General features: G+C 40.5%; 1 protein-coding gene across 4 annotated transcripts in view; it reads left to right on the forward strand.

The window, feature by feature from the left end:
- The window catches only part of LOC113021406 (beta-1,4 N-acetylgalactosaminyltransferase 2-like), a 45,664-nt gene extending 32,441 nt beyond the window's left edge, over positions 1-13,223 (forward strand). For all 4 annotated transcript variants that reach the window (XM_026166049.1, XM_026166050.1, XM_026166051.1 and 1 more), the window contains 4 exons: positions 5,334-5,515; positions 5,718-5,861; positions 11,952-12,180; positions 12,269-13,223. In XM_026166049.1, coding sequence (XP_026021834.1) covers positions 5,334-5,515; positions 5,718-5,861; positions 11,952-12,180; positions 12,269-12,462 — 749 coding nt within the window. In that variant the 3' untranslated portion in view covers positions 12,463-13,223. The remainder of the gene's footprint in view (positions 1-5,333; positions 5,516-5,717; positions 5,862-11,951; positions 12,181-12,268) is intronic.
- The last annotated feature ends 7,112 nt before the right edge of the window (positions 13,224-20,335 follow it).

Raw genomic sequence — 20,335 nt, forward strand, 5'->3', positions numbered from 1 at the left:
CGGGCCATCAACACATACGCCCTGCCCGTGATCAGGTACCCTGCTGGGGTAATAGGCTGGCCAAAGGAGGAGATAGAAGCCACTGACATAAAGACAAGAAAGCTCCTTACCATGCATGGAGGGTTTCACCCCAAGTCCAGCACCCTGAGGCTGTACGCTAAGCGGAAGGAAGGGGGCCGGGGACTGGTGAGTGTCAGCACCACAGTCCAGGATGAGACAACGAACATCCAAGAATACATTGGGAAGATGGCCCCAACTGACCGAGTGCTCAGTGAATACCTCAGGCAGCAGAAACCCAAGAAAGAGGAGGGAGACGAGGAACCAGCATGGAAGGACAGGCCCCTGCACGGTATGTACCACCGGCAGATAGAGGAGGTGGCTGATATCCAGAAATCCTACCAGTGGCTGGACAAAGCTGGACTGAAAGACAGCACAGAGGCACTAATCATGGCAGCACAAGAACAAGCTCTGAGCACAAGATCCATAGAGGCTGGGGTCTATCACACCAGGCAAGACCCCAGGTGCAGGCTGTGTAAAGATGCCCCAGAGACAATCCAGCACATAACAGCAGGGTGCAAGATGCTAGCAGGCAAGGCATACATGGAACGCCATAACCAAGTGGCCGGCATAGTGTACAGGAACATCTGTGCCGAGTATAACCTGGAAGTCCCGAGGTCAAAATGGGAGATGCCCCCAAGGGTGGTGGAGAATGACCGAGCTAAGATCCTGTGGGACTTCCAGATACAGACGGACAAAATGGTGGTGGCTAACCAACCGGACATAGTGGTGGTAGACAAACAGAAGAAGACGGCCGTAGTGATCGATGTAGCGGTTCCGAATGACAGCAATATCAGGAAGAAGGAACACGAGAAGCTGGAGAAATACCAAGGGCTCAGAGAAGAGCTCGAGAGGATGTGGAGGGTGAAGGTAACGGTGGTCCCCGTGGTAATCGGAGCACTAGGTGCGGTGACTCCCAAGATAGGCGAGTGGCTCCAGCAGATCCCGGGAACAACATCGGAGATCTCTGTCCAGAAGAGCGCAGTCCTGGGAACAGCTAAGATACTGCGCAGGACCCTCAAGCTCCCAGGCCTCTGGTAGAGGACCCGAGCTTGAAGGATAAACCGCCCGCAGGGGCGTGCTGGGTGTTTTTTTTTTTTATACATATATATATACACATATATATATACATATACATATATATATACATATACATATATATATATATATATATATATATATATATATATATACATATACATATACATATATATATATATACACACACATATACATATATACATATATATATACATATACATATACACACACACACACACACACACACACACATATATATACACATATATATACACACATATACATATATACATATATATATACACATATATATACACACATATATATACACACATATACATATATACATATATATATACATATATATATATACACATATATACACATATATACATATATATATATACATATATACATATACACATATATATATACACATATATATATACACATATATATATACACATATATACATATATATATATACACATATACACATATATACATATATACACATATATATATATACACATATATACATATATACACATATATATATACACATATATGTATATATACATATATACATATATATACATGTGTGTGTACTCTCAGTGGCAAGGGAACAATAAGAGAATAGCACCACCAAGGCTGGAGACGGAGCAATACTGGAAGAGCATATGGGAGAAGGATGCAACCCATAACGGCAATGCTCAGTGGCTAGAGGATCTGAGGGCAGACCACAGCGACCTCCCTGAACAGGGTCCAGTAACCATCACAGTGGCAGATATCCAAGAAAGGGTCTCCAGTATGAAGAGTTGGACAGCACCAGGGCCCGACATGGTTCACGCCTACTGGCTGAAGAAGCTGACTGCACTCCACGAGCGTCTGGCAGCACAAATGAACCAGCTACTAGTTAACGAAAGACACCCGGAATGGCTAACTGAAGGCCGGACGGTCCTGATCCCCAAGGACCCCAAGAAGGGACCGGTCCCCTCCAACTACCGACCAATAACCTGCCTCAGTACTACATGGAAGCTCCTGTCAGGCATCATATCGGCTAAGATGAACAGGCACATGGGTCAATACATGAGCGGGACACAGAAAGGAATTGGCAAGAATACCAGAGGTGCAAAACACCAGCTACTGGTAGACAGAACAATCAGCCGAGACTGCAAGACCAGACTGACCAACCTGTGCACTGCCTGGATTGATTACAAGAAGGCCTATGACTCAATGCCCCACAGCTGGATACTGGAATGCCTAGAATTGTACAAGATCAATGGGACCCTAAGAGCCTTCATCAGGAACTCAATGGGGATGTGGCGTACAACACTAGAGGCCAACTCCAAGCCCATAGCACAAGTCACCATCAAGTGCGGGATCTACCAAGGAGATGCTCTGTCCCCACTGCTGTTCTGCATAGGCCTGAACCCCCTCAGTGAGATCATTAACAAGACTGGCTACGGATACCGACTACGGAACGGAGCAGTTGTCAGCCACCTCCTGTACATGGATGACATCAAGCTGTATGCCAAGAGTGAACGAGACATCGATTCACTGATCCACACTACCAGGCTATACAGCAATGACATTGGAATGTCGTTCGGACTGGAGAAGTGTAGTCGGATGGTAACAAAGAGAGGGAAGGTAGTCAGAACTGAGGGGATTGAACTACCAGAAGGCAACATTGCAGACATAGAGGACAGTTACAAGTACCTGGGGATCCCGCAGGCAAATGGGAACCATGAAGAGGCCGCTAGAAAGGCTGCAACCACCAAGTACCTGCAGAGGGTCAGGCAAGTCCTGAGGAGTCAGCTGAATGGTAAGAACAAGATCCGGGCCATCAACACATACGCCCTGCCCGTGATCAGGTACCCTGCTGGGGTAATAAGCTGGCCAAAGGAGGAAATAGAAGCCACTGACATAAAGACAAGAAAGCTCCTGACCATGCATGGAGGGTTTCACCCCAAGTCCAGCACCCTGAGGCTGTACGCTAAGCGGAAGGAAGGGGGCCGGGGACTGGTGAGTGTCAGCACCACAGTCCAGGATGAGACAACGAACATCCAAGAATACATTGGGAAGATGGCCCCAACTGACCGAGTGCTCAGTGAATACCTCAGGCAGCAGAAACCCAAGAAAGAGGAGGGAGACGAGGAACCATCATGGAAGGACAGGCCCCTGCACGGTATGTACCACCGGCAGATAGAGGAGGTGGCTGATATCCAGAAATCCTACCAGTGGCTGGACAAAGCTGGACTGAAAGACAGCACAGAGGCACTAATCATGGCAGCACAAGAACAAGCTCTGAGTACAAGATCCATAGAGGCTGGGGTCTATCACACCAGGCAAGACCCCAGGTGCAGGCTGTGTAAAGATGCCCCAGAGACAATCCAGCACATAACAGCAGGGTGCAAGATGCTAGCAGGCAAGGCATACATGGAACGCCATAACCAAGTGGCCGGCATAGTGTACAGGAACATCTGTGCCGAGTATAACCTAGAAGTCCCGAGGTCAAAATGGGAGATGCCCCCAAGGGTGGTGGAGAATGACCGAGCTAAGATCCTGTGGGACTTCCAGATACAGACGGACAAAATGGTGGTGGCTAACCAACCGGACATAGTGGTGGTAGACAAACAGAAGAAGACGGCCGTAGTGATCGATGTAGCGGTTCCGAATGACAGCAATATCAGGAAGAAGGAACACGAGAAGCTGGAGAAATACCAAGGACTCAGAGAAGAGCTCGAGAGGATGTGGAGGGTGAAGGTAACGGTGGTCCCCGTGGTAATCGGAGCACTAGGTGCGGTGACTCCCAAGCTAGGCGAGTGGCTCCAGCAGATCCCGGGAACAACATCGGAGATCTCTGTCCAGAAGAGCGCAGTCCTGGGAACAGCTAAGATACTGCGCAGGACCCTCAAGCTCCCAGGCCTCTGGTAGAGGACCCGAGCTTGAAGGATAAACCGCCCGCAGGGGCGTGCTGGGTGTTTTTTATACATACATATATATATATATATATATATATATATATATATATACATATACATATATATATACATATACATATATATATACATACATATATACATACATATATACATACATACACATATATATATACATACACATATATATATACATACACATATATACATACATACACATATATATATACATACACATATATACATACACATATATACATATATATATACATACACATATATATATACATACACATATATACATATACATATATACATATATATACACATATATACATATATATACATATATATATATATACATATATATACATACATACATACATACATACATATATATATATATATATATATATACATATATATACACATATATATATACATATATATACATACATACATACATACATACATATATATATATATATATATATATATATATATATATATATATATATATATTCTGCCCCCACTCCTCCCCTCTTGTCCTTGAAGCCTTTTCTTTTTCCCGCCCTCCTTCCTTTGCCTTCAGTTCCATTTCAAAAAAGAAGAAATAGGAATGTGACCAATGACATGTAAAAATCGAAATCTGCTACAATAGTAACAACATTTACAAAAATAACCTTACATTTGTTGTATAAGACAAAAAATCATAAACTTTAAGGGACAAGTTTACTGAGGTTATAAATCAAGTGAGCATAAGGGTAATATTTCGAGACTTCAAAACATCGTAGGATTTTTATTTATTTATTTAATGACTAACCAGAGAATGCAATATGCTGCATTTAATACTGCATTTACTCTTCCAACCCACTGTCTTTCTTTCATTTAAAGTTTTTGCTGTGTCTTTTCTCAAATTGCTCTGAGAATTTTCTGAAATCACTTCCAAACTGGGAACTGGGACTTTCTTGCTAGAAATTTCTCGAAGCTCACTCAGAGTATGCTGAGAATCTTTCTAATCTGATATCTGTATTGTGACCCCATGCCTAGCAGGCTCCAGAAAGACTCTAAAACATGTGTGAAATAATTCATTTATTTCATAATAACAGGCAGATTTTATATCTTTATATCTAACTTATTTTTCATCCTCACACATGCTTTTCCAGAATTATAAAAAAAAATACATTTATTAGTATTTCCTTTGGTTGAATGACTCAGAAATTTAATGCTACTCTGCCATATTAACAGTTCATCTTTTCTTAAAATTATTCTCTGTATACTTCTGTCTTTTAGATATCAGCTCTCAAGTCACCATCATCACAAAGACCTTTCTGCGTTACAAACAACTGAGGGTGTTGTTGGACAGCATCCGGAAATTCTATAGTGACATTAAAGTGATTATTGCAGATGACAGTTTACAACCAGAAAGTGTTACTGGAGAAAACATCCAGCATTACATCATGCCTCCAGCACAGGTATGCACACACATTCATTTCAGAATTATGAGTTTTTAGCAATATTTTGGATTCAAATTATATTTATAGAATATAAGACATGCAAATGTCAATTCAGTTCTTGGAAGACTTATCAAGTACAATTCCAGTCAAACCAGGTAAATCTCGGGGTCCCATTCCAATTTATAAATTTGAACAGAGGATGTTTCTTTCTTCTTCTCAGGGCTGGTTTGCAGGCAGAAATCTAGCTGTTTCCCAGGTAACAACCAAGTACTTTCTGTGGGTGGATGATGACTTTTTGTTTTCAGAGAAGACAAAGATAGAGAAGCTTGTGGAGGTGATGGAGGCGGTCCCTGAACTAGATGTGGTAAGAATGAAATAGCTTGTGTTGGTTCAGTTTGTAACAGTTTTTTTTCTTTAGCTCAATCATGTGTAACTTGGACCTACAAGTTTTAAGTTTTCTTGATAAGAGAAGACATCAATTGTTGGGTCTGTGTTTCCACAAGCCCCGCTGGTTTAGAGACTTATTCATCATGAAGAAAACAAGACAGTCAGCGATGGTCTCTGGAATCCCATGTTCCGGGATGGCATCTGCTTTCCTAGTTGGGACGATTTCTACCCACTTTGAAAAAGGGCACGCTATCACTACACAGTACTTATAGTTATTACAGTTGGACAGCTCTATACAGTCCATGTGAATAACTTGAAATGGGTGACTGGGTCTGGGGAATTTCCCTCTCTTCAGTCTCAAATTACCCCGAGAATTGTGCTTGCAACATATCAGACATGACCTGCAAATTATTTTTTTTTAAAGTATTAAATCCTAGAGTATGAAAATGTTGCTCTACTGCTCCCATCATCTCCCTGCTGTTGTGAAATGGCACGGCCCATGGCTCAAAAGGCAGCAGTCTTATACAAATTCTCAGGCAGTATTGGTTTATCGCACAGATAATAAACACCATCCTGCAAGCTCGCTCCTTCTGTAAGTCACAACCGCTTTCCTGCTGTAGGTGAGTGGGCCTGCGTGTCTGCTGATGTTGTACTGCTAAAATGTTAACACCATGTTCAACTAAAGCTGCCTCTTTTGCGATCTTATCTGCAAAAACCTTCCCTAACTGGATCTTTCCCTCACATGTGTGCTGCACATTTACAAGCGGCAATTCCACTGGTTAATAACACTGCCTCCAGCAGATTTTGCAAGAGTTTGGCGTGTTCTACAGGTTTCCCTGTAGACGTTGCCACACCTCGTCTCACTCACTGCGCTAAAAAGAAATGTAATGTAGCAAATGCATACTGCCTATCAGTGTATATTGTCTCTCTGCAGCTTTACACGCTTCCATTAAAGCTAGCATCTCTGCTGCTCAAGCAAATATGAAACATGTTAGTTGTCATGCATAGATAACTTTCTCACTGTCTGCTACAGTAAAACCTGTCTTAGCCTGTCCCTCTACTGTCGTAAGACTCAAATCATCAACAAACCAAACCTTTCCCTCAACGAGTGCCACAGCTATTGAGTCATCCCTTGGCTTACACTCCTTCTCCAAGTGCTCTCTACACTCATGAGAAGTGCCCTCTTCTTTCGTTGGCAAAAGGGTTGATGGAGTCAGAATTGTGCACCATTTTATGGTAATATGTGTGGTTGTGAGAGTAAGCGTTACATTAAAGACAAGTGTCTTGTAGGTGACAGAAATGTAAATTTAGTCTGCAGACGATGTAAGGCAGAGCACGTCGTACACCTTAGTTGTCTTCCTCAACGTCAACGTCGAAACTCTTCCACTCCTTATGGTTGTTTGCTGTGCAAAGACTCCTCCCGATGATCTCCTGAAAGCCCAGTAGCACAGCTCTCTGTGCGATGTCTTCTGTGCTGTCTCTGATCCTCCTGAAGACTCTCTCCTGGCCTCAGCTCCCATCTTGTGGACAATCCCCTCAGCCACTCCTTCTCATCCTGGCACCTCACGACATCTACAAATTTAAAAAAAAATGACACTCCTCTCGCCACACGGCTTTCACCACGTGTCAACTCCCCAATGAGACATGTACAAGAATGTTGCACAGTCTCCCTAAAACAATCTCCAGGGTTTGTCCCTTGGAGCAGCCATACTCCACCTGTAACCTTGTGTAAAAACATTAGTCAGCAATTAAATGTTTAGCTTGTTTAACTCTCAGCTCCACCCAGAGCCTGTATCCTAGAAGACAAAGTCTTCAAGTTAAAACAACTTCACATTTGCAACCAACTGCAGCTCGTAAGTGTAATAAAGTATTCAGCATCACAGAGACAAGGATCATTGCAGGTTTATTCTAAACTCCTTAAACTCCTGCTTTTTCCATACTTTGCTCCAAATCATTTAACATCTCAACGTCATTCCACATTGTAATCAGTGACGTCCCTTAAGTTTGTCACTCACCATGAGCCCAACAGTGTGGTCAGATAATGAGCCCTATTTAACTATTCAGTAACCACTGCACATCTGTTCAATTGTCACTTGTCTGTCTGTGCTGAATCCTCTTCAAACACTCTTAAAGAAAAACAAACATTAGCCAAACACACGGATCATCCTGGTTGTCAGGTGTCGGCCATCCAGATTCCAGAGGAGCTGTGAAAAGTCATAAAGTTAACACTCTGCTGTAAAAAGATGCAACACTGGTTTCAAACACAGTATCACACTTTATTCACTTCCCCCCTGTAATTTTCAACATTTTCTCCAACATTTTCTCAACAACACAGTGTAATTTCATCATCAACATATAGCCTGTAACCACAGTTTTCTTCACACAAAATCTCAGCAATCCTGTGGTAGAAAAACATCATTAAGTTGTATCCTGCTATAAATCACATGATCAAATCACATGATTAACCACCTGCTGTAGAAAAGAAATGTAAATGTTAGCGCTGCACAGGTGTATACACTCTTTCTCACAGTAATCTCTGTGAGCAACACACGGTAGTGAATAACACACCCATGGTAAATTCACAGACACAGAAAAATGAAAACTAAAAAGGTTAAATTTGCAGAGTTCACATAGTCATGTCACCCAAGTTTCCTCCTGTGGTCTCCTTCTGCTCCTGCAACAGAGACACACACAGTGATACAGCCACACCTTTGTCAGGTGGGGGTTAGCTTCACACAATGGTGTTAAGTCAGTCAGTCTTGTCAGCTTTAACCAGTCAGTCAGTTCCCCATTTTTTTAAATTCTCACTCATTCACTCAGTGATTCTTTCTTTTGCTGATAGTGGAAATTATTGTCGCATTTTGTTTCCACCCTCAGAAAAACGACGACATTTCAAAAAGAAAAAGAATTTAGACTGGATTTCCTCGTTGAATCCTTTTGGACAGGAACTTACTTTCTAATTGTCCCAAATAAGTGGCTTTCTCCCCAGCCCATTTTAATTTTGGAGAAACTCACTTTGCAACCGTTCGCAACAACATGTTGTATAGTTCTTCCTATTCAAACGTTCAGATCTGCTTAGATGACAGAAAAATTATCAAACAAAACTTTAGTGCACCATGAGAGTAACAAAATAAAAAGAAAATAAAGGAAAGCAAAGGAAAGAAAGGCCTTGTTTAAGTCATGACACGTGTTCTTCAATTCAGGGGAATAAATCGTAACAACCCAATTGGCAGGCTCAACTTAGTAACAAAAGACAAATCAACAGCCAGTTTAATCTCAAACATTCATCCAAATCAGCCGTACACACAACATACAGCATAACCCTGCTGTCTCATCACATAATAAGTTTCTTCTCATGTAACTAAATGTGTGCCATGTTACAACTTCTTCACACACCAGAAACTCACAATCAGCTCACTCAGCTCACTCATTTAAGACCTCTCATCAGCATTCTGTTTCCTCCTCTATGATGCAACCATCTGTCCTCCTATAATATTCAGTCCACTAGTCTATATATCACTTTCATCTTACTAGTGACTTGGACAAGATGACTAACAGAATCTCGTGCTTAAGATGCTGTCTGGTCTTCATGAGTATCATTTATTGTGTATATGCATGTAGGGTTAGTATAGTTAATGCATTTTCTGTATGTTTTTGTGTTCCTCTCTCATCACATTTCCATTATTCTCATCACTGCTTAAACAACATACATCTCTCTCTCTGATTTTTTGTTAAACTGTCCTTTTCTCCAAAACAGAAAATAGCATTGCAGTTGTTTCAGGCTGAGAAACACCAAACACTCTTCATGCTATCATTCATCCACACAACTATTTTATTTCTTTTGTCCACTGGGCAGGTGACCTGCAGAATCATGTCTGCCCCAGCTGGATACCTTTTCACACACACCGTGATGTCAGACACACTCACACTCACTTCTGCTTAGAGCACAATTACACTTCATTCGTCAACGATCCACACACCACGTGCTGCCCAATAAATACTTTGCAGTGTATTTCATCCTCTTTCAAGGTAGACTTCTTTTAATTTTGCGGCATGCAACGCGCCTTACCCCAAAACCCAGGCTACGTGTAATTCCGTTAACATGACTTAGGTTTCCTTCTGTGCTGCTGCGTTCACTTACTGGCACTCACACACACATACGCTCATTCACACTCTCTTTAGGCCTATAACCTCCCTTACCGTGGCGAGCTCTATCCTCCTTACTATTGGAGGAGAAACCAAACACTCAACGCCCTTAACTGCGGAGAAAAACCTTTTTTAATTTTTTAGAGCTCTATCCTCCTTACTATTGGAGGAGAAACCAAACACTCAACGCCCTTAACTGCGGAGAAAAACCTTTTTTTTTATTTTTTAGAGCTCTATCCTCCTTTCGGTGGAGAAACCATCTTAACCCTCCTTAAAACACTGGCGGAGAAGCCAAACCTACCTCCTTAAATAAATCAAAAAGATTTAAAAACAAAAACAAAAACACTGGCGGAGAAGCCAGGCAGCTTGCGTCTACACGCACAGCTTGCACACTCACGTAACTGCGTTTAACCGCACGGTCACGTAGCCGCTCTCTAAGGCCTTCTGTACTCACTGTTCGTGTTGTTTCCGTTCATGGGAAGAATCTCTGGATCCCGTCAATTGCCATCCATCCCGACCGGCCTGGTGACAAAGTTAAGCACCAGGGCTTTCGGCTGCTAGCAGACTGCGGCGGCGTCATCTCCCTCTCCTCGGTGGATGCGATGCGTTGGGCTCCGGTTCCGAAGGACCAAATAAATGTTGGGTCTGTGTTTCCACAAGCCCTGCTGGTTTAGAGACTTATTCATCATGAAGAAAACAAGACAGTCAGCGATCGATCGGTTTATTTGCAAGGGAGGCCTCGTCGGTATCTCAGAAACGCACTTCAAATCTCATTACGAATGACACCGACGACGGCCTCCTCTCGCTGCCTTTTATTGGGAAAAGAGTTCACACAAGACAGGGAGTGCAGAATTATTAGGCAAATGAGTATTTTGTCCACATCATCCTCTTCATGCATGTTGTCTTACTCCAAGCTGTATAGGCTCGAAAGCCTACTACCAATTAAGCATATTAGGTGATGTGCATCTCTGTAATCAGAAGGGGTGTGGTCTAATGACATCAACACCCTATATCAGGTGTGCATAATTATTAGGCAACGTCCTTTCCTTTGGCAAAATGGGTCAAAAGAAGGACTTGACAGGCTCAGAAAAGTCAAAAATAGTGAGATATCTTGCAGAGGGATGCAGCAGTCTCAAAATTGCAAAGCTTCTGAAGCGTGATCATCAAACAATCAAGCGTTTCATTCAAAATAGTCAACAGGGTCGCAAGAAGCGTGTGGAAAAACCAAGGCGCAAAATAACTGCCCATGAACTGAGAAAAGTCAAGCGTGCAGCTGCCAAGATGCCACTTGCCACCAGTTTGGCCATATTTCAGAGCTGCAACATCACTGGAGTGCCCAAAAGCACAAGGTGTGCAATACTCAGAGACATGGCCAAGGTAAGAAAGGCTGAAAGACGACCACCACTGAACAAGACACACAAGCTGAAACGTCAAGACTGGGCCAAGAAATATCTCAAGACTGGTTTTTCTAAGGTTTTATGGACTGATGAAATGAGAGTGAGTCTTGATGGGCCAGATGGATGGGCCCGTGGCTGGATTGGTAAAGGGCAGAGAGCTCCAGTCCGACTCAGACGCCAGCAAGGTGGAGGTGGAGTACTGGTTTGGGCTGGTATCGTCAAAGATGAGCTTGTGGGGCCTTTTCGGGTTGAGGATGGAGTCAAGCTCAACTCCCAGTCCTACTGCCAGTTTCTGGAAGACACCTTCTTCAAGCAGTGGTACAGGAAGAAGTCTGCATCCTTCAAGAAAAACATGATTGAAAGCATCTGAAAAAAAACTAGACTTCTAACGTGGCCTAATCTAATCTTGAATAATAATTCAAGATTATTTTTTCTCAATCACCAGTTTTGAACCTTGGTTACATGATTCTGTTGTACTGTATTGTGTTGATTTTATAATGGGTTTTTTGTTTTTCTCTAATTAGGTTGGTGGGTCAGTACAAGGGAACCGCTTTTACTTTTCTATTCTATATGAGGAAGGAGATGAAAATGAAGGTGGCTGCCTATACAGGAAGTCTGGTGGAAAATTCCACCGTCTTCCTGGTTACCCACAATGCCATTTGGCCAGTGGAGTGGTCAACTTCTTCCTGGCTCGTACAGATGCCATGCAGAGGGTGAGATTTGACCCCAAGCTCCAGCGAGTAGCGCATTCAGGTAAGTCCAGACCTCAAAAGGGGTTTAGATTGAAAATGGCACTAAGATGATATTTTCTTGAATGGGAAATGTCTGTTTCTGACTCTAGAGTTCTTCATGGATGGCCTGGGCTCTTTGATGGTTGCCTCATGTGGTGATGTGATAATTGACCATCAACCCAAAACACAGGAAAACCGTAATCCTACCTACAACAAATTCAGACACCCTGAAAGAAGTGAAGGCAAATTCAAACTGCAGCTTCACTTTTTCAAAAACCACCTTAAGTGCATTAGATATGGATAGAAGACCATAAACGCACATAAGGGTCACTTATTGTCATTACATATTGCACTTAATCTGAACATTTTCGTCTCTTTCATTTTAATTGTTTAGCCATTACTCCAGGAATGACAGAGCTTGGGATTCATGTGAATAAAGCTATTTTTTCTTTCTGTTGGGTTTTATTGTTCCTGATTTTATTTCTTTATGATTCTATAGGCAGTTTGATTTCTTATGCTATTGTTGATAGGGTTAGTGTCATAAGGTCATGTTTTTATTGTTAATCTAATATATCTAGTAATAACACAATAGTTTGAGTTCCTCTTATTGCCTTGTTTTTATGGAGTGCTGGATGCTGTTCTAGTTTAGAATACTTGATTTTTCATTCAGTTTCAGGTCCTACTTTGAATATGTTTATGTTTAGTTTCTTTGTTGTTTCCTTAACTGTTCTTCTCCCTCTCTTGTCTAGTGGTGCAAGGATTGATACTGAAATACTGATTCCTCCGATACCAAATAATTTGTCTATTTTAGTAGTTTGGGGAAAACTGGATTTTATCATTGACAGAAAAGCAGTAGAAAGTAACTATATTATTGTGATCATTGAAATGAAATAGATATAGATAGATAGATAGTCTAGGAAAATGGTTCTTAGCTTTATTGTTGTTTTCAATCAGTCATATTTGTTTTGAGTCATTGTTAATTGAATATTTTAAAGGTTTTGACATTGACTGGGTTTTTTCCCTCTTGTATGATAATTCTTCATAATTAAACAATAAGAACAAGTAGTGCTATGTCTTGTATTTATTGTTAAGGTATAATTTAAAATACAATAATGCTGATTTTGATTTTCCAAGCACATTAAATTCTTGTACAAAGTACTGATATCGAATCAGTATTGTTGATACCAGCCTGAACTTTACTTGGTATGGGATTGGAAAGGAAAACAGAGACATTACTGTCACATAACTACTCTCATATTTAGTTATTTTATGTTTAATGTATCTTTCTTGTTTCTGTTGTTGGGTTGGGTTCCTGTCATATTTTAATAGATACTGGTACCTTTGCCACTTATTCTTTAATCACACGTTCAGAATTTTCTCTTGCAAAATAAGTCCATACTTACACGCCAATTATTATTATTATTATTTTTTTACTTAAAACATTTTTCTTGCAAAACTAAATAGTCAAAAAAATATCAAAACTGGTAGCCATATGGTTGGTCACCTTACAGCAATATGTAGTATATGAAGTATAATATGTAATATATGAAGCCAAAGTTACGGCAACTCAGAATTTAAAGCCCCAAAGACTATTTTTCCACATTCACACAAGGGCCATTATGCATGTGTGTATGGGTAATTCTTCAAAAATTATTGAAAAACAAGCATTTTTAAGGTATTTAGATGAAGTTAAATCATTTCTTCTGTTCAATATCAATACCTAAGAAATTTCAACTCACAGATTGTGCCAAAATGGACCAGATTGCAAAACGCCTGGCTGTGTATTCATAAACACCTCTGTGACTTTGCTCTTTTACTTCAGCAGTATCAGTCTTTGCACAGATAATGTTCATATGTTGATTCCTGGTTTTCTGGAGTGTCAATGGAAAATTGTATTTAGTAGTCAGTATAATCTTTTAGTGATATAAGTTTGCTTATGGTAGAATGCTGTTTGTAGTTATTTGTATTAGGAAATGTTTAACCATGTATACTTAGAGGCATATAATCAATTGTGTAGTGACAAGATGTGTGATCTCTAGCAGGCTGCAGGCTTGGTTCACCCCCCACATCCTGGGAGCGTGGGAGAGGTCACACCTTGTTTTATTGTTTTAACGTAGCTATGTCTGTTTCAGTCTAAGTGCTTTAACTGCTGGACTTCCTCACCGTGCCATCTAGGGTGGGGGAGACTACCCTCTTTATGACCAAGGATGTACCTTTTGTGTTTGTATGTTATATGACCCTTTTGATCAGCAGTGACACACACACACACACACACACCACACACACACCATACACACACACACACCACACACACACACACACACACACACACACACACACACACACACACACACACACACACACACACACACACCACACACACACCATACACACACACATACGCTCAAGAGTATAAATAAAGACCAGGGCAGTTCTCTCACTGGAGTCTCTTAGTGTGGAGACTGCCCTTGCTAGCAAGAACTTCTGTGTGTTTCTCTTCTCTGAGTCTTTACTGAAGAAGTGTTTTAGAACATTTTCCCTAACATGGAGTTTATTGTCTATTGCAGTATCTTTAATCTTTAATTTAGGATGAGATGTTAAATTGTGTGTTGTGATGAAATGATTAAAAAATACTCAGTAAAGCTAAAGATCACTCTTCTTCATCCACACAAACTTAAAAATGTGTTTGTCCGTACTGACAACATATAACCTTCCTTCCTCCTCCACAAACAATTCCCAGCTCTGGCCTTGCCTGTGGCTGATAAATTCATTAATTCAATTAAGTAAATTAAAAAAAATTATATTAAGTATCCTTGTGTATCTATGAGTGGGTGTGCAAAACACCCAAGATATCTTACGATGTGTACTTGGTTTGTAGAGTATTTTTAGGCTTGTGAAAATTTGTATTTTAGTGGAGAATTTTTCACAAGTGGGAAGCAGTTGCCTAGTTGAACAAAGTCCAAATGAGTCTAATTTATGAGAGGTAACAAAATCATCAACAATAAAATGTTTAGTAAATAAAGCTCTGTAATTTAAACAGGGTGATAAACACTGTACTGAGAGGAATAGGAAGCTGCAATTTATAGAGCACAGCAATTACATTATTGTCAGTGCTTGTAGATATTACTATGGAAACAGGGATAAGGTTACTATATCTGAGCAAAGACTGACCACTTACACTAATACAAAATATTACGTTTTGTAAACCACACATTACTCTCCAGATTTTCATATATACTGGGCACAATTTGAACCATAAATTTCAAATTTTGAATTGATTGCTCCACAAGACCTGTTTCTGCTGATTTTCAGTCCAGTTCTTGTGTAATTGGCATATCTCAGTCTTTCTTTTCACATTCTGCTTTTCTACAAAATGGATTCTTGACAGCCACTGAGAGCATTTCTGATGTGGCTTTCTTCCTATTTCATAAGGAAATGAATTTCAGATTTTTCCCCCTAAAGTACTTGCAGAAGAAGATCAGATCAAGATAGCCCTGAGAATATGTTGTCATCCGATCTGGACATTAGTCAACACAGAGAAGACACCTAAGGAAAGTTTCAGGCGATTCAGGAAAGTGAAAACTCTTAGTGATCCTTTATTTTCAGAGTAATATTAACAGTAATATTACAGTTATTTCCAGTTGTTTACACACAATTACATGTACTTCAGACACAGTGACTACCACATGTAACTGATGCACCACCCCCCTAAACCAATTCTGCTAAACTACAAGCATAATTCCTGCTTTACACTCAAATTGCAGTTTTAAAACACACTTTTTTCAAAACACTACACATAATTCTCTGCATTTGGAACTCTTTTCATGAAGAAAATCTCTTGTTTTCACAAGAGAAACACACTGTCATTCAAAATTGTAAACTCAGTTGCCCTACCTTGCATACTAACTCATCACATAGGTAAACACCTTTCACACATAATTGCAATGAAAAAATCAGAGCTTTATAAAAGGGCAACAGGTGAGTTCTTCTGTTTTGGTGCAATGGATGCCAACATTGGAAACAGAGGCAGAGCCAGAGGAGTGAGAGTAAGAGGAGGAGGGGGAGGAGGAGGAGGATGAGGACGATGAAGACTGGTTCACTGTCCACCCACGCTTTTTAGTTTTTTCTCGATTCGCCATGCTAGGCGATATTTGCCCTGCTGATCGGCCAGTGAAAATATTGCTTGTGATGTGGATGAGGTGTTGTGGCCAAATAGAAACAGAAGAAACGATGCAGCATAATTGTTTTGGTTTTGTTTTGTTTTGTTTTACTGCATTCAGTAAATTCTTCTGTTGTTTGGACTTTCCAGACCAGCAGGTTTAGGGAAGTCGTTTATGGGGTCACACTCTGACACACACGCACACACACACACCTCCAAATTCCAATGTAAGGAACAAACATGCCGGGTAAAAGCTATCGGGGCCTACGCTATCTTCAGCTGCACCAGCTACAGGGGCCTGGCTAGCTATGAGTGAGTGAAGGGTGCGAAGCCGAGTCTCCAATTCAGTAATCATGGCCTCCAGAGCTGCAAATATGCTACATTTGTTACAAGTATCACTACTGCTAAAGGAGGCCGAGGAGTAACTAAACATCTGAAGCAATGAGCAGGAAAGTGCAGGAGGGACAGGTGAAGAGGCCATGCTGCTAGCAAGTCGGCTACGAGCTAAGCTAAGCTAGCGATACAGTAAAGACACAGTGAGTGAATACTTTGGCTATAATTTAGAAGTGAGTACACAGAGTGTGGTTCGGATGAAGCACGTGTAGATTATACTATAAAAAAGGAGGTATCTAAAAGTTTTTAATTAAATTGCTAAGCAGATAAGCTACTCAAAAACACCACTGTGTGTTGAGCAGGAACAGGAAGTGATACTCTACCGCAGAGAGAGCGAACACCAAGTGGCCAGTCAGATGTCAAAAAGAAATGACAGTCAGATAGTGTTGCAGTAGCATGCAAAGTAACTAATGTGGAATGTATCCTACTGCCTTTAGTTTTTTGCATATTTGTCAGCACTTGATTTAAGCTGAAAGTCTGCATTCCAATTACGTTTGGATTGTTTGATTTAAAATCTGCTGTGGTGATGTAGCGAGGCAAAAGTACAAAAACTGTCTTGATCCAAAAATTTATGGATGTAACTTTAGCACCCACCACCTCACCTGCCTCTGAATGTGTACTTTAGTCTGCTTTTTCTTCCAATGGCAGACAGAAGCACTTAATCAGAAAATTAGGCCAAAGTTCTGGAAATTCACTGTTAAAAAAAAAAAAGTAATAAAAAATAAAAAGGACAAATATATATGAATAACCTAAATGTGTATATACCAAAGGAGAAAACTAGCTTCACACAATAAACATAGGTGCCATTTTGTAGTTGGCTAAACTTAGACAGCAAAACAAATGTTTTGTCAAGAGTATAGCAAAATAAAACTTTATGGTTTACAGACCTCACAAAAGTGGTTCTGGAAGAATGGTCAAAGATTCCCACAAACACACCCGTAAACCTTGTGGAAAGCCATCCCAGAAGTATCCAACCTTTTATAGCTACAAAGGGTTGGCTATCATATTAAACTCTGTGTATTACGAATGAGATGTCACTCAAGTTCATATGTGTGTGAAGGCAGTGTATGTTCATCTCAGTTGTTTCCTTGGGCATCTTTCTACTTTGAGGACGTTTAGGAAAACTGATGATGTTGATGGTCATATTATGAGATTAATAAAGAAATGACAAAAATCTCAATGGCTTCATTAACATTTTTTGTTACTGTGTTTTCTAGCAGGTATCACATTTAAAGTAAACATGTTAAGCATGTTTACTTTAAATGTTGTTACATTTTCAAGTATAGGGTTATCAGTGATTTCAGTATTATTTCAATTTTATATGTGGTCCCAACATTTTTTTTGGATAGCCGGTCATAAATATATTTAAATCTTTAAGTATCCATAAGCATCCATAAGTGACTGAGCCAGGACTCTCTTCCAGACACTCTAACAACCACCGGCACAATGTACATTTCAGATTTTTTAATTTAAAAAATTTGAGATTGTCTGTTTTATTTAATTCATTTAATGTACAGAATTCACCCACTTGCTCCACACAATGCCACTTACTGCACATAAAGTCCCCCATGTATATATTCACATAATGTATATAATGTAATTCTCTCCCCTTTTGCACAGTCGAGGAGGGTTTCAGGATACATTTCACTGCGTATTGTACTTGTATAACTATGCATGTGACAAATAAAGAATCTTGAATCTCTCTTGAAGTATGATGCACATACTAATTCCTGGAATTTAAGATCCATTTGGTAAATTCAAATATGTTGAATAGTGAATGTGTGGACTATATACTCACGATAAAGTTTTATTGTAGGTGCAGCTAAACATCTGCTAATATTATAATCTGTACCTGTAAAAGGTAAATATGTCCATGGTTGGAAATGTATTCATTTAAGCACTTGATGGGTGTGGACTGTGTAAACTGACTGAATTACCAGAGAACTGTCGGTCATCAGTATGAAATCATGCTGACTGTAATGTACACATTGAGTGTTTGCCTAGAAAAGCAGAGGAAATGTTGATTCTTTTATATTTTTCTCTTAAGTTCAATGTGCAAGTAGATGTGTTTAAAATAAATCTGCTTTTTTTCAGAAATCCGCAATAACAATCTGCTCAGGACTGAAGATAATGTGGTTACTGAGGTTTATTGTGTCCTCTGTAGATGGTTCATTTCAGTCTCTCACTGTGTTCTTATCACAGGATGGAATAGAAAGTTTTCTTTTTATCAGATGCCACTTATATCTACTCATTTCAATTGCCTTAGCACAGGAAACATCTTCTGTGTTTCCTGTGTTATGACATTAAGGCTATTAGTAATTAGATAATTAGGCCACCTTGGAATAACAGTTCTATTAAAACAACAAAAATAAATAAAAACACCTACAAAGTCCATATTAAGAAGAAGAAGAAGAAGATTATCAGTCAGACCACTAATTTATCATACTGATATATTTCTCCCCCCACTTGGGTTCTTTTGTTCGACTCCTTTTCTTTTACTTTCACTCAGTAGTTAGAATGCAGTGGTTTGAGGGAATAACTGCACAACTCTAGAAATGAAACAGTCTCTCCATCATTATGTCTTGCCTTGTAAAGTCTTTAATTTGATATTTTCTATTTTTAGAAAATATCAAATTTGATCTATTTTATCTATTTTTAGAAAACATCAAATTTTCTAAAAGTAGAGCCCATACAGGGGAGCAAGCATGCTGGAGAGGTTAGGCAAAAACTTCCCATAATAGTTCACTAAGCCCAAGAATGATCTTAGTTCAGCTACATTCTTTGGACTGGGGGCTTCCTTTACTGCCCTCACTTTGTCTTCCAGCGGGGACAGGCCCTGAGCTGAGATGCGATGACACAGGTATGTCACGCTAGGGGCTTGGAAAACAAACTTACTGCACTTCAAATGCAACCCAGCTTCTGAGAGCTTCTTCAACACCTGCTCAAGGTTACGCAGATGCTCCTCTTCTGTTTTACTTGTAACTAAAATGTCATCCAAGTAAACAGCAACACTGGGAATCTTTTGCAGAAGATTGTCCATGGTGTGCTGAAAGATAGCTGGACTGGATGCAACGCCAAACACCAGGCGATTGTACTTGAACAGCTCCTTGTGTGTGTTTATTGTCACATATTTTTTTGATTCCTCATCCAGCAGCAACTGGTGGTATGCATGACTCATATCCAAATTTGTGAATGTCTGACCACCCGCCAGTGTGGCAAACAGGTCATCCACTTGAGGCAGAGGGTAGGTGTTGAGCTGAGAGGCTTGGTTTACTGTCAGTTTGTAATCACCACATATACACACCCCTCAGTCCTCCTTCAACACTGGTAGAATCGGGGCTGCCCAGTCTGAGAACTGTTGTAGTCTCTCAATTCTACTTCCAGCTTGGCCTTCATGGCGTATGGTACAGTGCATGGTTTGAAACAGCGTTGCCGGACAAAAGAGTCCGCACACAGCTTCACAGTGGTGCCCTAGAGGGTGCCCAATTAATTCTTGAAAACATCTGCATGCTTTCCCAGCAATTCATCTTGGCTTACACTTACATACCTGATTTCTCTCCAGTTCAGGCGGATTAGCCCCCTCCACTTTCACCACCAGTAGTGTTGCTGCAGTTTCTTGACCCTG

Source organism: Astatotilapia calliptera, chromosome 4 (genome assembly GCF_900246225.1).
Source record: "Astatotilapia calliptera chromosome 4, fAstCal1.2, whole genome shotgun sequence".
NCBI lineage: Eukaryota > Metazoa > Chordata > Actinopteri > Cichliformes > Cichlidae > Astatotilapia > Astatotilapia calliptera.